We start from the raw sequence: 17,517 nt of genomic DNA, 5'->3' as shown, positions 1-17,517 counted from the left end.
GCACACATTCATATCAGTTATATGAATTAGTTTCAATTAAGTACATGTATAACGATGTATAACTGAATGGAAGACAATTTATTTTTATTTTTTTACTAGCCACATTACAAGTCACATCTATGATGAAAGGTAACTGACTTTTCACTAATTAACAAGACATTTATTATGAAGGACCCACTCTAATAACGGCTGCTCCACACTACATGGTGAAGTGGAAAGATAAGTTTTCAACAGGAAATAAGCATTTCCTGTAGAAGCTGTTCTTAAAAAGTTGCTTCAAAGATGTTCTGTGTGCACGTAGCAGTAATAGGAACAAGTCTTCTTTAATTAAAAAAATATATTAAAAAAATTGCCCACACTAGCAATGCAACTAATATGCTTCATGATTTGTTAAATCACGACACTTCGATGCCTGGAGGTGGCACATGGAACAAGGGGGAAAAAAAGGCTCACTGAGAAAACGTCATCATTAGAAAAGAAAAGTTTGAGATACAGCGTGTGGGTTATTATTAACCAAGACGGATTTTACCTACATCCATATACTGCTAAAGAAATTCCAAAGAGTCATCAAAGAAGGAAAAGAAAGTAATATTTCTTGCCTCACAGGTACTGTAGTGTACAGCTATTTGTAATATCTAAACTTTCACATACCACCCTCATGTTTTATTTCCACAAATAAGAATATAAATGCTTGTTAGGGATCTGTGCATATCTCATTAGCATTATTCGTTTATTAGCTGAGGGGTGATTTGCGAGTTAATTACTATGTATAAGCTTCAAGCATTCGGCGTGCTGGTCCTAACACTCTTGGCTTTTTCACAAGCATCTCCAGTTCCTTCAAAGAAGACTTTTCTCCAAGCAGTGAAAAAAGATGTGGAGTCACTAAAAAATATGAATGAAGTAAGTTGCAGAGATAATTATATGAAAAAATGCGAGCACTGTAATATGGTCCTGGTATCCGACAAAGTAACACATTATCACTTTCTGCTCTGCAGGTACTGAAGGTAGGGATCACCTTCCTCGTACCCACAGATGTTCAGGTAATTCACGGCTGATATAACATTTATGATTTCTTACATGTTTACGATGGTATTATATACTGTATCTTGTGCATAGAGTATTTAAGATTACAATGTACAACAGGCTCGGTTTCATGGAATTACTATCTGTACTCAGATGCTTATCTTGACACTCTTCACTTCCTTTTCTATATCTTAAGGTTTACCAAAGGAAAATACATCAGGAAGTCAGATGTGCACATTCTGTCCACACATGACAGAAAAAAGGCAAAATCGCATGTATTAGGCTGGGTTCACATCACGTCCTTGCCATCCATTTAACATATATAAAAAATGTATACGTTAACGGATGCCTCCGACAGATGCCATACAGTAGTATCCGATACCCTAGAGTTCCATTGTAAAAAAAAAAAAAAAAGAATACGTTAACGTATATGGTTTTTGCTACGCTTTTGCATTTTTTTTTAAATGTATCCGTTAATGTGAACGCATCCTTACATGCATTTTTTTGCCACTGAAATGACTGTGGATTTCATCCTCTCCATTGCAAAGCATGATATTTGCAGTGGAGATCAATTTATGCTGCTCTTTTTACCCAGTTTATGAATTTACTTTTCTAGTACTGGATTTACCACACAAATATCTGCCTGGACATGTAATGTCTATTGAGAGAACCGAGTCACACGGTACACATTACTTATTTGAAACATGCTTTGGGGCCATGAGGATCAGGGGTTCTTTCAGTGGAGTACATAGAGAAGTAAGAGATAGCAAGGATCAAACCAGGCCCCCACACAGGACAGAAGGGTTTCTGCCGAAACCCTTTTCAATGACCCTTGGGCCAACTTGTCACTGCTTCATTTGCTAAAAGTCGTTCCTTTAGAGGGTAGAGTCCTGACCAAGTTTCCACCTCTAGTAGAAGAGGCGATAATCCCAACTAAGACCGGACCCCCTCTTGCCCTGGGCCCCATAGCAGTCGCATGGTCTGCCGCTATGGTAGTTACGCCCCTGGGTACTTTATCTTGGCTTTGACTATTGTTGTACTATTGTTATGTGTCTTATCTCTGCCTATGTGGATGTGATGTATTGTTCATATTTCATATTTTGCTATGGAAGATAGATCCCCCCCCATAGTTTGTGACTTTCTCTGATACCTGACATGTCTATTAGTAGTTATGAAATGGGTTTTTTTTTTTGTCTTTGAAGTTATGAAATAATGTTTCATCTACAGCTTTGAAGTTTTATATTGCTAATTGGACCAGGAATATTATAAACTATCTGGAAGGTATATTCATGGGGTTGTCCTATTAGGGTATCCTGAATTACTAGAGGAGTGCCTCATTCAGTTCAGGGTGAAAAGAGGCTACAAACAGCATCTCTCCTTGCTCTGAAGGACACAAATTGCAATTTTTCATTCTTCATGAGGTGGCACTGCAGCGGAATTGAACACTTGCTAGGTTCTTACACAGATTACAGCTGATCACTAATATCCCAGCCAAGAAACACTTTGTGATCATACTATTTTTGAGGGATTGACCCTGCCCAGTTATATTGGTAAAGGAATTTCCTTAAGATTTGTAGAGGAACATGTAATGTAAAAGTTCTACTTTAATCTCATCTGTCAATAGAACATTCCAAGATGCATTGTGGAACATTTAGGGGGACTCTGACTTTTTTTTACAGCAATGACTTCCTTTGTGTTGCCCTTACATGAACATCATTTTTGTTCAGGACCTTTCTAATAACAGACATATGAACAGAGATTTTTTTCAGTTTGTAGAGTCTCCGGTAGACATTTTGCTGTTACTGTTTGGTTCTTTCTCACCTCTTTCAGGATTGCCTGATTTGGTCTTGGAGTGATCTTAACAGGACATTTATTCCTAGCTAGGGAGACTAGCAACAAACTTGGATTGAGATATACTCAGGTCTTCTGAGATTTATTTGCATTTCGTCATGGTTTACACGTTTTTGTTTTTTTGAGAAGCACAGATTTGTCCATACCCAGGCTTTGCCTTTTCTGGTGGGCAAAACACTAGTGAAACCCACATTGCTAACCTCATCTCCTTAACTGAAACCCATTTTGCCAATCAAGCTGTTGCAGATGTCATAATTACATTTACTTTTCTCCTCAGCACTGTGGATGTTTATTCAATGTGGTCAGTGAGTGACATGAACAGTATAATCTTTTGTGTCTAGTTTAGATTGTTTTTGTCTATAATTGTTCAAGCACTGTACTCTGCTATCTCTGGCAGTCCCGTGGAGAATGAATGGAGCGCCAGAACCCATGCTTGGCCTGACACTCCATCAGGAACTGTGATCCCCCATTCTCAGGATCATGTGGGTCCCTCAGTGATCAGTCAGTTATCCCCTATCCTGTGCATTGGAAATAACTTTAAAATTGGCAAAACCCCTTTAAGAAGATAATCAGACCAAATTTTCTTAGTAAACAATGTGATAAAAACAGGATGTATGTATAAAATAAGCACCAAAAAAGAGTTGCTGTGTGAATAATGTAATGATGAAAAATTTAGGTGATTACAGTATTACTATGATTACACTCATAGTTTGCCATAACGGGTGTCCTAGTGGTTCCAATAAACACTTAATTAGTGATAATCTGGCAACCAGGCCAGCCAAGGAAGTGTTGCAATCTGGCGAAGACATTCCTGGGAAACCCTTGCTGTGTGTAAGCAAGCATTATCCTACTGAAAAATGTCAATGGGAAGCCCTGCCATGATGGCTGCAGAATATCCTGCACATATCATTGAGCTGTTAGTGACCTCGTATCACTAGGGATGACCGACTGTTACATATGATGGCTCTCAGATTATCACACCAACAGTTTGGGCAGTTTTTGGGCTTACCACCAGGCTGCCATATCTAAACCTGAATGTCATTAGATCCCAAACACAACCTGGATTTGTCTCTAAAGACAATAGGGTTCCAGTCCTTAACAGTCTAAGTTTCTCATTAACAACAGCACTACAAATAGTGGCGACCTTGTCTGGCTGTAAATGGCAGGTCATGTAATCAGCGCCATAACACCAAAATTCCTTCTGCTAAGCGCCTGAAAATGGTACGGGAAGAGAGCTGCTCATGCTTGTCAATGGATCAAACAAATCTCTGTCTGTCTAGGCCGCCCAGAGCCTTGTTTTCTGGTGTGGTGCATCGTGAAAGCAGGTCTAGCAGTCAACAATCTCTCACCAAGAGGTACACTATGCTAAAGTGGTCTCTGAGAGCCTTTTCTATAGTGCAGAAGGGAAGTACTTTTATGGCTTCTCGTGGAAAAACCCAGTGTCTAATCAGACCACACCTGTAATCATTTATATCATGTCCATATCTGTCTAAGACATAACTGCATGGTGAGTTTAGCAATGCCGAGTCAATAAGTATAAAAATATATACATTATTGCAATAAGTACACCGTCTGTTCTGTACAATACACATTGACCATCCTTTTTGACTCTTTTAGGATAGTTGTACTGTGAACGCTCTTGACTGTTTTTCTTACATTCTGGATGGATTACAAAGAAAATGTAAAAATGGCACAGTAGCAAACACTATCAGCAACGCCATGAAGAATCTGGATGCATTCATGGTAAGAAAATGTAATTTAAATTTAGCAGTACACAATATCATTCACACTGGCGAGTGTAGAAATATATTGTCCCCCTTTTCCCTGTATTCCTCAATGTGATTTTTGCCAAACAATTTAATAAAAACGTGGAATATTCATTTTTGGAAACACCTACATACTGAAACAAAAAAAGAATAATTTGGAGTAGAGATCAGTGAGAAGTTGCCCATAGCAACCAATCTGGCGCATGTGTCTGAAAAGTCAATCTCATTGGTTGCTCTACTGTACCGTAACACCCACTGTGACAAATCTCCTCCACCATAAATAGAAAAACATATTAGTCCATAAATATGGCTGGAGGAGATAAAATCTACTGTATCTGTTATGAGGTCACTTAGACCTCTTTTTTCACTTCTGTTAAACGTCTGCTTTTATTAGTATCAGAAAAACAGATGTCTTTAACAGTTTCTATAGAAGAACTAACTTCCCAATGTTTTGTCTAGTTTTCATTTCTGCCCGTTTTTTTTTTAACTGGATGGTAAAAGCAGAGATCTCTGCACTATTTCATCCAGCAAAACAAAAAAAGGGGGATGTGTTGGTTTCTTTCGCAATCCAGCAAAAATCAATATAAAGTAATAGGAAGATCAGTTAAAGAGTTATGTTTTTAAAAATTGCCACTGAAACCCCACATGTCCAAAAAAGGTGAAAAATTCAAACAATCACAGGTCTGATAATCCAACCTCCACTTTTATTTCTATATTTGAATTATTTCCAGATAAATGGAAAAAACCTATCCATCATAAAAATTGTTAGTTCACCAGTATAACATACACAGCAGACATTGACTGTAAGTGCAGCTCTATGGCATACCGTACAGGGCAGCCATTGACTGTTAGTGCACCTGAATATCATACACAGTGCTCATTGATTGCTGCAATGATTATTGAGTGACTAAGGGGACAGAATTGTTTGAAGGGGTTAATTTTTTTCATGAAAAGTATCCGCTGGTGATAAATATTGGATCATGGGGGGGTCTCACTGTTAGGACCGCTAGCGATCATAAGAAAGAGGGGCCCCTTCTGTGAAAAGAGTGTTAGTGCGAATGCATGTCCGCCACTCCATTCATTTCTATGGAACTGACACAGACAGTGCTCCATCAGTAGAACTGAAGGAAGCAGTGGAGAAAAATTCATACTACCACCCCAGAAATCGGAATCGGGGATCACTGGGGTCCCACTGGATAATCCCTTTAAAATTAATCTTTCTGTTTATAGATAGTTATTTACAGTAATTTTCTGTTCCACATATTGTTTCAAAATCTATCTGCTCAGAAAAAGTATTGATCATCAAAAGAATAAAGTTCTCCTAAATATATTTAAAAGAAGGAATGATTATGAATCAGGCCAAACAAACTCTTCTGCTAAAATGTCTGAAATGTCTCTAAATTGTCCTCAAGGCTACACCAGTAATAGTCTAAGTATAATACAAAAAGCTGGTGCTCCGTCTTCATAAATAGATACTGGAACATATCCGTATAAAATCATTTACATGCATAAAAAATTTAGGAAAAAGTAAACGCGTTTATTTGCTGAGGGAGGTAAATGTGCAAGCTAAGCATCACAGCAGATGTACGGACAGCCTATATGACATGTTTGGTTTTATCAGTGACATAATGACACCCTGCATCTGACATATTTATTTCATTTTTTTTCAAGGGGATGGATTCAAAAGAGAGAAAGGAAAAGGTAATTACAATTTAGGTGCAAACATGAAACTGAATGTATTTATGATATATGCCTACCGTAAATATGACAAAAGCATATTTATTACTAGCTAGAGCTACAGTCACAGAAGACGGGTTGATCACAAAGTCTATGTATGCATTTTAGGTACATAAACAGGGATTACTGGAGCAGTGGCATTTCCTTCAGGGTCTAGTCACACATTGGAGTAAAATGATGCAGTCAAATATTGACCAAAAAACCACAATACTGTGAATAGGCCCTCAGAACATATCCATGTACAACATTCAGTGGTGCACATCACACTTGCCTTCATACATATATGAAATATAAAAACCTCAGTATGCCTCACATGGAGATACATTAAAGGCTCAAAGATTTATATAAACACCAATGGGGTCATTTATCAAACTGGTATAAAGTAGAACTACTGTAGCTTAGTGTCACGGCGGGGAATGGGGATAACCCCCCACCGTGCAATGTCAGTAGCTGCAATGCCAGATAGCAGGGAACAGGGAGCAGGTCACCTCCTAATGTAACCCTGAGCTCTCCCTAGACTCCTAGCGCATGAACCGCCTCAGAAGGTAAGGTGGCTCATGCTCACCAACCTAGGACCCTGCTATCCCTGCTATGCCCTAGGCCTGATGACAGAGCAGAGACCACCCATTCATCATTCACCACGGATGAATGGTGTCTCCAGAGGCCCAGTAGCAGACAGGATGCAAGACCATGGGATAAACAGTACAGCAGGTAAGTTACACAGCAACATAACAATGTTATCCACACTTACCTGCCACAGCCATTATGGAAGGAGGCTCCAGGCTGGGAAACCCACAGTCTTGTCTTCGCTTAAACCCGTCCGGGAAATCAAGCCCCTTCCGGAGCCACACATCACAATCAAACCTCCAGGCAAGACCCACACCATAACTACATACAACAGGTGGGGGGGGAGGAGTGACAGAAACACACCGGAGGGGACACACAGACAGCGCACGGTAAACAAAATAATAAATAAGGGTGCCTCACACAGAGTCACGACCTAGCCAAGGGTCGTGACACTTAGTTGCTCATTGCAACCAATCAGATTCCGCTTTTCATTTTCCAACGGCGCAGCCAAAAATGAAAGTTGGAATCTAATTGGTTGCTATGGGCATCTAAGCCAGTTCTACTTTACACCAGTTTGATAAATGACCCCACATGTTTATAGCTCTGGGGTCTTTACACAACTGCATTCACAAATGGATATACCGCTACTTTAGGATCCACACTGAACCATAATGCCTTGTGCAGAGAGCTCACAAGACCAAATGCATTTTAGTATCCATATTGTGGATGCAAGACCCATCCACCAGTGGTTCTAATCAAATGACCAGTAAAGTTCAGTTCAGCAGAACCATAGGGTCCAGGTCTTGTGGGGATTATATGGACATTAAATGAAGGTCAAATTACAGCTGCTAGTAACCAGCTTTAGCCTGGAATCTCACAAGCTCTTTCTGATGCACATGTTTGTGCCTAAACCAGAAGGGGATCCAAAAGGGAGGTGACAAATAAGTCTTAAATTTATACTTTTCCAAACTCAAATAATTATATCCCACATGTAAAAATTCTGGAGCATCTATTCTTATGACTCTATGTTGTGCTCTCCCTCTATTATTCCTGCTAGATGTTTATGAACAAATTGACAATCGGGTGTTACCAGTTGGGGGAGGGGCGTGCCCCTACAAAGTCTAGCACTTCAATTAGTGCTGGCAGTGGCAGACTGTGCAGGGACACACCCCTTTTACGAGAAGAACAGTAGCACTCTGTTGGAATTTGTAGTTGTAGGAATAGATGCTCCAGAATCTGTATTACATGGGGAATGCTAGTAGCTATTAAAACAGACATGCCAGGAGAGGTAACAGGTCCTCTTTAAGCGACTATTGTTAAAAAAACAAACAAAAAAAAAAAACAGGGCCATCATTTACCAGTATATGTATTTTCCAAGAACATTTCACTGGTTAATGGAGGCGTATTTTTCTTGTATTTGCATGCCAGTAATGTGATAATTATAAGTCATTGAACCCACAAGTAGATAGTACAGCTACTTTAGACTTCATTGTGTTGCCATTCACTTGTACACAGTGTGACTTGGATGACAACTAAATAGCAGCCCCCACCCCGAATTCTCAATCTAACCACTCCCCCCAGCCCAACTGCTATAGACATGTTAGGATGGACATTACATACAGTGCTATGAAACATACAGAGGAATACAAAATTAAATGCCTATTATATCCAGTGATGTCTCCTCTGATGTAGACTCTCTTTCCTCATGTTCTCCATTCAGACCAGACCGCTGTGATGACTTATTTTAGCCATGTTTCATCTCTGCAGAGTTTTCCACACAGACATCGTAGGTTCCTCAGTTTTCCATCATCCTCCATGCTCTGGTGCCCCAACATTGTTATCCTGCTACATCCCACAATACTGTGCCCACAATGCCCACAAACACTATACTGCAGATATAATAGTGCCATACAGATAGTCACACCGATAATAATAGCACTCCCCAAAGTCACACCAGTAGTAATAATTCTATCCCAGAGTGCTGGCATTAGTATAAGTGCATGCTACAGAGCATCACCCCCATACATAGAGAAGAGAATGAACAGTGGGATATATTGTCAAGTCTTCCTAAAATAATCTGTATAAAACTAGTAATATGCCTTTCTCCAGAAATGAGTTTATAAAGTTCCTGCTTGAAGATACAGGCCTTAAAGGGCTTTTCCAGGTTCCAGATATTGATAACTCATCCTTAGAATAGGTCATTATCAGATTATTGAGGGTCTGACACCCTGTACTGCACTGATCAGCTGTTCCAGCCTCTGAAGCTGGACCTAGCACTATGAATGGAAGCAGAGCTTCTACCTAACAATTCCCTATAAGGGTTGTTTTTTTTGTTTTTTTAATCAAATTAGTGCAATCTAAAGAATACAGACCATTCAGAAATAACACATGGAAATTATATGCAGTTTAAAAATGTTCCAAGTTTAGACATCCATTCCAAGGCTAAGCTCTTCTTGATCTTTCATGAGGTTATTAAGGTCACTATGGTGAAAATCTACTGTGTCTGCATAAGAATTGCTGAAGTGAACTTATTCAATGAAATATTCATAGTGTTGCCACGATTTCAGGTGAACAAAGAATTTATTTTAAAGCATAAAAAAATGCATAACTGCCTTGTGAAAAAGCTTGCTTGAAATAATGTGTACAGTGTGAGTGATGTGCATGTTTTTAATCTGCAGAGGCTATGCTATGAAGGATGCAAATACTCAATGAAGCAGAGAAACACCAACCAAGCCCTAGAAGATTTCATAAGACTTCTACAGCAAATGTATCAGGCAGACCAATAATGTCCTTTCTAATAGCATGTACACTACAAGTTGCTTAGTTATTTATTACATTCTAATTTAATTCTAATATATTTATTTGTACTGCTATATTGTTATTACTTGTAATTGTATTTATTTTATAATAAACTGTGAGCAACTTATTCTAAATTGGACAAAGTGCACATTTCAATACTGTACAGTGTGATAAGTATATATATATATATATATATATATATATATATATTGTGGGGATCAGCTCAAACAGTGACTTCAGGTGTCATTTAAACATTAGTCTTTTATTTTGTTCAAACAAAGTTTTAAACAAATGCTCGCTTACTTCAGCGGGTAAACACAAAGAAACACAATTCATAGGAAAATGGTCTAACTCACAGTCCTCTGTAGCTCCAGAGTTCCACCACCCGCTGGAGAGGGGGGAAAAAGATTAGGCCACGGCAGGCTTATCCACAGCAACACACCACACAGCTTTACTCCCAGTCTGTTACACTTCCAGACTAGGAACCACACCCCCCAGCTCTCCTGGGATTCCTGGCTTAAATAGGCCAGCCAACACCTGGCCTGGATACGTGGGAGTAGTCATCCCACCCTGCTCTTTGACTACTCCAATGAAACCCGGCCCGGATCAGCTGCAGCTAGCAGCTAAACTACCTCTAGCAACTGTCAGTAACCTAGGGTTACTGACGAAACATTACCGGTTCATTTCACTGAGGCCAGGCACCTCGGTGACACGTATCTATCATCTATTATGGCACCTTGTGCCTTCTCACATATCCCCCCCCCTCTGTCCAAAGCCGGGGGCTTGGACATCTTTAGCCCCCAGACTGTGTACCCTTGACAGGGCGTCCGCATTCCCTTGCATCTTGCCTGGCCTGTGTTGTACTGAGAAGGAGAAATCTTGAAGTGCAAAGAACCAGCGGGTAACTCGGGCATTATTCCCCCTCTTCTCTCGCATCCTCCTTAGGGGAGCATGGTCTGATACTAACCTAAACCTCCTTCCTAGTAAATAGTACCTCAGGGAGTCTAGTGCCCATTTTATGGCCAGACACTCCTTCTCAATGATGGCATAATTCCTTTCTGCTGGGGACAGTTTTCTACTCAGGTACATCACTGGGTGCTCTTCTCCATTCACTACCTGAGACATGACTGCACCCAGACCCACATCGGAGGCATCGGTCTGGACCACAAACTCACGGGAGAAATCCGGGGCTATCAACACTGGTTGCTTACACAGGGCCTGTTTAAGCTCTTGAAAGGCCCTTTCCGCTTCTGGGGACCACTTCACCATAGCAGACTTTGTGCCCTTTGTCAGGTCAGTCAGGGGAACCGCTATTTCTGCGAACCTGGGGACAAACCGCCTATAGTAGCCCACAATACCCAGAAATGCCTTGATCTGCTTCTTAGTTAGTGGACGGGGCCAATTCTGAATGGCTTCTACCTTGTTAAGCTGGGGTTTAATCTCCCCTCTCCCCACTACGTAGCCCAGGTATCTGGTTTCCTCCATGCCTAGGGCACATTTGGCTGGGTTTATCGTAAACCCCGCCTTCCTTAGAGCATCAAGGACGGCCTGAACTTTTCTGAGATGGCTTTCCCAATCGCGACTAAAAATGACAATGTCATCTAAGTACGCCGCGGCATACTCCTTATGGGGCCGTAGTACTTGGTCCATAGCCCTTTGGAAGGTGGCAGGGGCCCCCTGCAAGCCAAACGGCATTCTTACATACTGAAAAGACCCCTCAGGTGTAGAGAACGCAGTCTTCTCCTTAGCCTCTTGCGACAGTGGGATCTGCCAGTATCCTTTAGTGAGATCTAAGGTGCTAATATACCTTGCGGGGCCTAGCCGTTCGACCAGCTCATCTACCCTGGGCATAGGGTAAGTATCAACTGTGGACACTTCATTAAGCTTGCGGTAGTCATTGCAGAATCTCCACTCCCCGTTTGGTTTTGGCACTAACACTATGGGGCTGGACCAGCCACTTTTAGACCTTTCAATCACCCCTAGCTCCATCATCCTCCTAACCTCTTTGGAAATCACGTCCCGGCGGGCTTCAGGGATCCTATAGGGTTTTAGGTTCACTCTCACTTGGGGATCTGTGAGGATCTCATGTACTATCACATTGGTACGGCCAGGGGTTTCTGTGAAGAGATCCGTATTCCTCTGCAGCAGTTCCCTAAACTGTTGTTTTTGGGAGGGGGATAGGGTCTCTGAACTTTTAACAGCTTCAATGGACCCCTGTTGAGCCACCAGGCAAGAAGCTTCAGGTGGGTCTCTCTCCCTCCAGAGTTTGATCAGATTGACATGGTATATCTGGTAGGGCTTTCTCTTCCCTGGCTAGTGTACCCTATAATTGACCTCTCCCACTTTTTCCACTATCTCGTAGGGACCCTGCCATTTGGCTAGGAATTTGCTTTCGACAGTAGGGACTAACACTAACACCCTATCTCCCGGATTAAACGGTCTTAGACAAGGGGACCTATTATATACCCGGGCCTGTGCCTCCTGAGCCTGAAGCATATGTTCCTTTACAATGGGCATCACCCTTGCCATCCTCTCTTGCATCTGTGCTACATGCTCTACTACACTTTTGTAGGGAGTGGCCTCACTTTCCCACGTTTCCTTTGCCACATCCAAGAGACCTCTGGGGTGTCTGCCATATAGTAATTCAAAAGGTGAAAAACCTGTGGAGGACTGGGGCACTTCTCTAATAGAGAACAGTAGGTATGGTAACAGACAATCCCAGTCCCGCCCATCCTTCTCTACCACCTTCCTCAGCATGGCCTTTAGGGTCTTATTAAAACGCTCCACAAGGCCATCCGTCTGAGGATGGTATATAGAGGTTCGCAGCTGAGTGACTCTTAAAACTTTGCACAGTTCCCTCATCACTTTTGACATAAACGGGGTCCCCTGATCTGTAAGAATCTCTTTGGGAATACCCGTTCGGGAGAAGACATGGAACAACTCACGGGCAATATTTTTGGACGTGGGGTTCCGTAGGGGAACAGCCTCGGGGTAGCGTAATCAGCGATTACGAGGATGTACTGATGCCCCCTAGCGGACTTCACCAATGGGCCTACCAAGTCCATTGCTATCCTTTCAAAGGGGACCTCAATGATTGGTAAGGGAACGAGAGGGCTACGGAAGTGTGCTACTGGGGAAGTGACCTGACAAACTGGACATGATTGACAGAATTCCCTAATCTCTCGGTAACACCCCGGCCAATAAAATCGTTGTAGGGCCCTCTCAAGTGTTTTGTCTGCACCCAGGTGACCACCTTACACATGGGAATGGGCCATGTCCATAACCATACGTCGATACGGTCCCGGGACTAGTAGCTGCTCTATCACTTCGTCCCGTATCTTGGTCACCCGGTATAATAGATCCTGATTCAGGGCAAAGTGTGGAAACCGTTGGTCGACCCCGGGCTCTTGCGGAACCCCATTAAGGACCTCCACATTCTCTAGTGCCCCTTTTAAGGTCAAATCTCGAAGTTGGGCCGTACCAAACTTTCCCCGGGATACCTCCAAGTCGGGGACATTTTCCTCTGGGGTATCCTCTTCCTCATTGTCTCCTAGCAGGACAGTCAGAGGAAACTCCTGGGTCGCCTCTGGACTCCCACCCACAGGGTTGCATGGGCCGGCACGGTGATTCGGCATAGCAACCTTTGCCCACAGGTCCCAGAACAGGGGGCAGTCACGGCCAATAATAACCTCATGCAGTAAGCATATCACTACTCCCACATGGTGGGTCAGGGCAGTCCACTCTGTCTCCAGAGTAACCTGGGCCACCGGGTAAACTCTGGTGTCCCCATGAATACATGTGACTCCCAGATTTTTCCCAGGGACCAACACATGAGGAAGAGAGGCCGAGATCAGGGTGACCAAGCTTCCTGAGTCCAATAGTCCTGAGACCAGAGTTCCATTGACGGTTAGTGTACACATCTGGGGTCCCTCCCCCCTGTGGGTACGGCGCTGCAAGCTGGCTGTGCAAAGAGGGAACTGCGCCGGCCCATAGAACAGTCCATGGGCTCCGTGGTGAGGGGACACTGGGCTACCATGTGACCTGGGGCCCGACATCTCCAGCAAATGATTTCCCGAGAGATTCCTCTGGGTATGGGTTCAGGCATCCCCCTGGCCTTGACACGACCCTCTCGAGTAGGCTTCGCCCCTAGTCTCTGACTATCTGAGTCCTTCCGGGCCCCCCAATATGTTGATTTCAGGTTCCCTGGACCGCCCAGGGACTTCTCCATGGCATGGAATCTCTCCACTAGTCCCACCAGGTCATCTGCTGTCTGGGGGTCACCCTGTGTAACCCAGCACTGAATAGGGTGAGGAAGGGAGTGCATGTGCCCGGTCCATGACTACACGCTCCACCATTTCAGCAGGGGAGCAAACCTCTGGCTGCAACCACTTTTGAACCAGATGTAGCAAGTCAAATAGCTGGGACCTCAGAGGTTTGTCCAGGCAATAGGTCCAGTACTGTACCCTTTGGGCTCGCACCGCCAAAGTAACACCTAGCCGTGCCAGGATCTCGGCTTTTAATTTGGGGTACTCTTTTGCGTCCTGCAGGGCAAGATCATAATAGGCCTTTTGGGGCTCCCCAGTTAAATACGGGGCCAGGACTTCAGCCCACTGATCCGGTGGTAGCTTTTCCCGGTCAGCCACCCGCTCGAACACCGTGAGGAAAGCCTCAACGTCATCCTCCAGGGTCATCTTTTGTAAAGCTTCCCACACAGTCCTCCTGACACGGTGACCATCATTCGGAGTGGGAGGAGTTGAACTCTCCCGGGTGCGAACGGCGTCGGTCAGAACGGCCATCTGCTGGATGAGCAGCTTGTTGGTCTCTTGCTGGGCTTGCATGGCGTCCGTATGTGCTTTCTGTTGCTGCAAGTTTGCCTGCACCAGGTGCTTAATCACTTCCTCCATGGCAGCTGGTGTGGGTTGGCTCTGTGTTGCAGCTTTGACCCAGGACATGTAATTCGACCGCGGGTTTATGCCCGCATCCGACACCACTTGTGGGGATCAGCTCAAACAGTGACTTCAGGTGTCATTTAAACAATAGTCTTTTATTTTGTTCAAACACAGCTTTAAACAAATGCTCGCTTACTTCAGCGGGTAAACACAAAGAAACACAGTTCATAGGAAAATGGTCTAACTCACAGTCCTCTGTAGCTCCAGAGTTCCACCACTCGCTGGAGAGGGGGGAAAAAGATTAGGCCACGGCAGGCTTATCCACAGCAACACACCACACAGCTTTAGGCCCCATGCACACGGCCGTGTTTCATAGCCGTGTGCGGGCCGTGGAACCGCGGCCTGGATCCCTCCTGAGAGCAGGAGCGCACGGCGTCACTGGTTGCTATGACGCCGTGCGCTCCCTGCTGCCGGCACAGTACAGTAATACACTGGTATAGATCATACCAGTGTATTACTGTATTGCGGCGGCAGCAGGGAGCGCACGGCGTCATAGCAACCAGTGACGCCGTGCGCTCCTGCTCTCAGGAGAGATCCAGGCTGCGGTTCCACGGCCCGCACACGGCTGTGAAACACGGCCGTGTGCATGGGGCCTTACTCCCAGTCTGTTACACTTCCAGACTAGGAACCACACCCCCCAGCTCTCCTGGCTTAAATAGGCCAGCCAACACCTGGCCTGGATACGTGGGAGTAGTCATCCCACCCTGCTCTTTGACTACTCCAATAAAACCCGGCCCGGATCAGCTGCAGCTAGCAGCTAAACTACCTCTAGCAACTGTCAGTAACCTAGGGTTACTGACGAAACATTACCGGTTCATTTCACTGAGGCCAGGCACCTCGGTGACACGTATCTATCATCTATTATGGCACCTTGTGCCTTCTCACAATATATATATATATATATACACTCACCTAAAGAATTATTAGGAACACCATACTAATACAGTGTTGGACCCCTTTTTGCCTTCAGAACTGCCTTAATTCTACGTGGCATTGATTCAACAAGGTGCTGATAACATTCTTTAGAAATGTTGGCCCATATTGATAGGATAGCATCTTGCAGTTGATGGAGATTTGAGGGATGCACATCCAGGGCACAAAGCTCTCGTTCCACCACTTCTCAAAGATGCTCTATTGGGTTGAGATCTGGTGGTGACTGTGGGGGCCATTTTAGTACAGTGAACTCATTGTCATGTTCAAGAAACCAATTTGAAATGATTCGAGCTATGTGACATGGTGCATTATCCTGCTGGAAGTAGCCATCAGAGGATGGGTACATGGTGGTCATGAAGGGATGGACATGGTCAGAAACAATGCTCAGGTAGCCCGTGGCATTTAAACGATGGCCAATTGGCACTAAGGGGCCTAAAGTGTGCCCAGAAAACATCCCCCACGACATTACACCACCACCACCAGCCTGCACAGTGCTAACAAGGCATGATGGATACATATTCTCATTCTGTTTACGCCAAATTCGGACTCTACCATTTGAATGTCTCAACAGAAATCGAGACTCATCAGACCAGGCAACATTTTTCCAGTCTTCAACAGTCCAATTTTGGTGAGCTAGTGCAAATTGTAGCCTCTTTTTCCTATTTGTAGTGCAGATGAGTGGTACCCGGTGGGGTCTTCTGCTGTTGTAGCCTACCTTTCTTTCCCATTCTGACATTCAGTTTGGAGTTCAGGAGATTGTCTTGACCAGGACCACAACCCTACATGCATTGAAGCAACTGCCATGTGATTGGTTGACTAGATAATCGCATTAATGAGAAATAGAACAGGTGTTCCTAATAATTCTTTAGGTGAGTGTATGTATATATATATATATATATATATATAAAAAAATTCTCTTTTTTTTTGCATTTGCGAAGTCTTTAGATCCTTTCACTTTTCTCACATTTTGGTATGTTGCGGCCTTGTGTTAAAATAAAAAAATAAATCAAGATTTTCCCCCATCAATCTGCACTCATAATGATAAAGTGAAATCAAAAGTTTGAAATATTTGCTACTTTACTGAAAAGGAAAAATGAAGCACCTTTAACAGCTATTTCAGCTTCCAGTCTTCTTGGCTATGATGCCACAAGGTTTTCACACCTGGATTTGGGGATTTTCTAACATTCTTCTCTGCAGGGCTTCTCAAGCTCTGTAAGGTTGGATGGGGACTATCAGTGGACAGCCATTTTCAGGTCTCTAGAGATGCTCGACCATTAGCACACGGTTTTTAGAAAAGGGATATCTCAGGAAACTGGTAGAGGACTCTACTAAAAAAAATCCTTACCGAAAGCCAGAAAGACAGTCTAAAACTTCTTTGTAAGAAATCATCGGGAAAAACCTAAGAATTTAAAGAAAATAATACAATTTCAGTATGACAAAGGAAACAGGTTCTTGGCAATAACCAAAGACAATTACCTCTCCCAACTGGTTCAGGACCCGACTAGAGGGATGGCCATACTGGACTTAGTATTAACCAATAGGCCTGACAGAACAACAGATGTGCAGGTTGGGGGACACCTGGGAAATAGTGACCACAAAGTAATAACCTTCCAATTATCATTCAAGAGAGCGTTTCTACAGGGAGGAACAAAAATACCAAACTTCAAAAAAGCTAAATTTAGCCAACTAAGAGAGGCCATAGGCCTAACTAAATGGGATAAAGTCCTCACAAATAAAAATACAGCCACAAAATGGGATATCTTTAAAAGCATCCTAAAATCTCATTGTGAGAGGTACATACCGTATGGGAATAAAAGGTTAAGGAACAAAAATAAACCAATGTGGATAAACAGAACTGTGAAGAAAGCAATAAATGACAAAAAGAAAGCATA

The 17,517-nt window shown here is 43.3% G+C and overlaps 1 protein-coding gene across 1 annotated transcript; it reads left to right on the top strand.

The window, feature by feature from the left end:
- The first annotated feature begins 765 nt into the window (after positions 1 to 765).
- LOC122926094 (interleukin-15-like) lies at positions 766 to 9,791 on the top strand. The gene is made up of 5 exons (XM_044277482.1): positions 766 to 900; positions 996 to 1,040; positions 4,492 to 4,617; positions 6,312 to 6,341; positions 9,623 to 9,791. The coding sequence occupies exons 1-5, from the start codon at positions 766 to 768 to the stop codon at positions 9,728 to 9,730; spliced, it is 444 nt and encodes a 147-aa protein (XP_044133417.1). The 3' UTR covers positions 9,731 to 9,791.
- The last annotated feature ends 7,726 nt before the right edge of the window (positions 9,792 to 17,517 follow it).

This window comes from Bufo gargarizans, chromosome 1, assembly GCF_014858855.1.
Source record: "Bufo gargarizans isolate SCDJY-AF-19 chromosome 1, ASM1485885v1, whole genome shotgun sequence".
Lineage (NCBI taxonomy): Eukaryota > Metazoa > Chordata > Amphibia > Anura > Bufonidae > Bufo > Bufo gargarizans.
This window is presented reverse-complemented; position numbering and strand designations above follow the sequence as displayed.